Consider the following 3275-nt stretch of genomic DNA (forward strand, 5'->3'; position numbering starts at 1 on the left):
GGATTTCCGTCAATTAGAAAAAATGAGGGGAAAAGAAACATGTAGCGTGTTGTTGTTGTTCTGTCGGCACACTAAAAATCATCCCCGCCACGGCTGCAGCTTCTCAGTGAAAACATAGTGACACCGCTCGCATCATTCACAGTCGGGTTATTAGCAGAGAACACAGAGCAGGACTTGAATTTTGGCGCGGGATTGCGGCTATTAATAACAATTCTACTCATTCCCGCAGGTTCTGCGCTTATAATACTATGACAGATTCTGTGCGCCCACAGATCGCGATAAGGAGAGTGACAACTTTTAATAGTTATTAAGGGAGTTTGCAAATGTGATATTGATTTAATACAACAGTTCAATACCATCTAATCAATCTCAGCATGCTTTAATTTTGTGTCGCTAGACGTTTGCATCACTAAGGTTAAATTAGCCTAAGTCTTTCTTTGGCCTGGGCTCTGGAAGTGATATGTTAAATCTAATAAACTTTAATTACAAAAACTAAAACTGAAACTAAACTATATGAAAACTAAATAGAAATGTGTTCACAAAATAAACTAAAACTAACAAAATTATTAATGAAACGAATAAAAACGAAACTAAATTTTATTGCAAATTTGAAAACGATATTAAAATAATAAAACAAATTTAAAAATGCAAAACTATAATAACCTTGGTATTACATTCATTTTTAATTGAAATAAGAACAAAGAAGGGAACTACAAACAGTTGAGCAAAGAAGTTCATTTTTCGTTTTTTCAGGTATTTTTCGTTTTTAGGTCAAAATACTACAAGAAATTGAAAAAAAAAACAACCCTGCGTCTTCACTGTATAAATTAAATATACACGGATTCTACAGAAGTTATTCAGTTGAGCAATTTTCATTGAGTTTCATTGAATAATTGTCTGTCTTTTGTTGTTTGATTAACATACAAACTTCTTTCACAATTTGAATTTACAAGACTTTTATTAAAATCAAATTACTAATGTTAAATAGTAAAGCGTTGTGATTTCCAAACAATCGCAGAATCACGCTGCACTCCCAGGTGAGAGGTGGTCTAATGGGCTAGCGGATAAAAAATATGCCATCAGACCCTTTGAAGTCTGGGTAAAACGGGTGAAATAAGGTAAAGTCTTACAAGGGATACAGACTTACATAGAACAAGATATGGTCAAAGTATCATCACTGGAAGAAGTAATTATTTTTGGTTGGTCTTGTACAGTTGTAATGGGATGTCACGATACCAAAAATTTAGTAGTCCGTACCGATAACACTAAAAGTACACATTACTCGATACCAAGTCAATACCATGGGGGAAAAAAAAAAAAAACTTAAAACATCAACTCCTTTATTTAACATTACAAAAATGCAACATTAGTGGCACTTGGCCTTGAAATAATACACACGCACTCGCGCACGCACGCGCACACACACACACACACACACACACACACACACATACATATAGGCTACTCTAAATGCAAGCATTAGTTTAAATTCACTGACATACTGGCAGGCCGAATTTTTTTAAAAACCGTTCATAAACAACAATTATTTAAAACAATAATATTAGCCAATAATGTTAATAAGAATAATCCGTGGACGGATACAAAACGAATAAGCTGTAAGATGTCAGACAGTTATGTGTGTGTGTGATCATGCACAGTGCTCGTGCTTTGAGCTGCACAGAGTGCGCGCTCTCATTTAAATCTCACACAATCATTCATATGTCGTCTCCGTCTTCCATGTGTAGTTCTTTTGTGCCCCCGTCAGTTCTGGAAGAATTGCAGCCTCGCTAGTCACTACCTTCGGTTCCATTAGTACTTGCACTACTGAAGAAAAACAAGTACCGGCAGGATTTTAAAAATGTAAATACCGACTTTTTTTTATCGTAGTATTGGTTCTCGTGACATCCCTAGTTGTAACACGAAGTGTGATAGTTGACTAGGGATAGCCATTAATACTCTGAAATGACATTTCATTACTATTTTTAGTTTTTTTCCCCACAACTTTGTCATCTTGTGTTACAGGATTCGTTTACAGGAACCCCTAAAAAGATGATGAAAATTGAAGATACTGAAATGTTATGAGCAACTACACTGAGATCCAAGACTATGAGAGAACTCCTGAGCAGCTGAATTGTTTTAATACACTGTTCGCCTTACTGTTTTGAGCATTATTGTGAAAATGCTTTCAACAGGTTCTGGTGTTTTATTGGTAGCACAGGTTTTGACAGCTTTTTAAAGAGAAGGTTTTGTCCGTATCACTGAATTCAACATGTTCTTTCCATCTTTTCCTTTTTGAGTCTTTGCTAAAGAAAATGTAAATGTGTAAATTTTGTAATGGTTGAATTTTCTATTGTGTTAATTTAGTGCTCAGTGGACATTCTCTTGTATTTAGCAGTTTGTTGGATCTCAGAGAGGGTTCACAACAAATTTCCAATGTTAAATAGTTTTTTGTTTTAAGCGTTCTTTTAGATTTTTTTTTGACTTGTTAATTTCTATTTTATTAAGAACCTTTTGAAAATAAAAATTAAACTGGAATGACCAAATAGTTGTCAGTTATTTAATATAGAATGTATATAATTACTGAAGATGCTAAGCTTTCAAGACCTTGGTATGAAACAAAATCAAAAGTCCAAATTTTTTTTTTGTACAGCCTTTCGGATTCCAGTCAAATGGAGCCCTTAAATGCAACAAATGTTTGGAATCATAAGGAAATACTTATTTGGTAATGAAATTAGTACTTTTACTCTTTAATGTTACATTGAAGCTCTGTTTTCTCTTGATGCAATTGAATTTCTCAATATTATTTCATGTCGGGCTTTACAGGGTTAAGATTTAAATTGAGCTTATATGTTATAGTATGCAGCATAAAAGAGCATACTCCAGTACCCCAATTTTTTTTTCTTACTGATTGTTAATACAATTCATGGAAAGAATGCAAAACTGAAATGTATTAAAGGGTTAGTTCACCCAAAAATGAAAATTCTTTCATTAATTACTCACCCTCATGTCGTTTGAAACCCGTAAGACCTTCATTCATCTTCGGAACACAAATTAAGGTATTTTTGATGGAATCTGAGAGCTGTCTGACCTTGCATAGGCAGCAATAAAACTGAAATGTTCCCAAGTCCAGAAATGTAGCAAGGAGATCTGTAAAATAATCCATGTGACATCAGGAGTTCAACCGTAATTTTAGGAAGCTCCGAGAATATTTTTTGTGCGCAAAAAAAAAAAAAAAAAAAAATTTTTTCAAAAATTTGTCTCCTCCGCATCACCCC

General features: G+C 34.0%; 1 protein-coding gene across 2 annotated transcripts in view; it reads left to right on the top strand.

Moving 5' to 3' along the window:
• The window catches only part of LOC107706727 (histone RNA hairpin-binding protein-like), a 13169-nt gene extending 10972 nt beyond the window's left edge, over positions 1 to 2197 (top strand). For both annotated transcript variants that reach the window (XM_016510533.1, XM_016510532.1), the window contains exon 8: positions 2023 to 2197. In XM_016510533.1, the coding sequence (XP_016366019.1) occupies positions 2023 to 2082 (60 nt within the window). In that variant the 3' untranslated portion in view covers positions 2083 to 2197. The remainder of the gene's footprint in view (positions 1 to 2022) is intronic.
• The last annotated feature ends 1078 nt before the right edge of the window (positions 2198 to 3275 follow it).

This window comes from Sinocyclocheilus rhinocerous, unplaced genomic scaffold, assembly GCF_001515625.1.
Source record: "Sinocyclocheilus rhinocerous isolate Xijiao unplaced genomic scaffold, SAMN03320098_v1.1 scaffold445, whole genome shotgun sequence".
NCBI classification, from domain to species: domain Eukaryota; kingdom Metazoa; phylum Chordata; class Actinopteri; order Cypriniformes; family Cyprinidae; genus Sinocyclocheilus; species Sinocyclocheilus rhinocerous.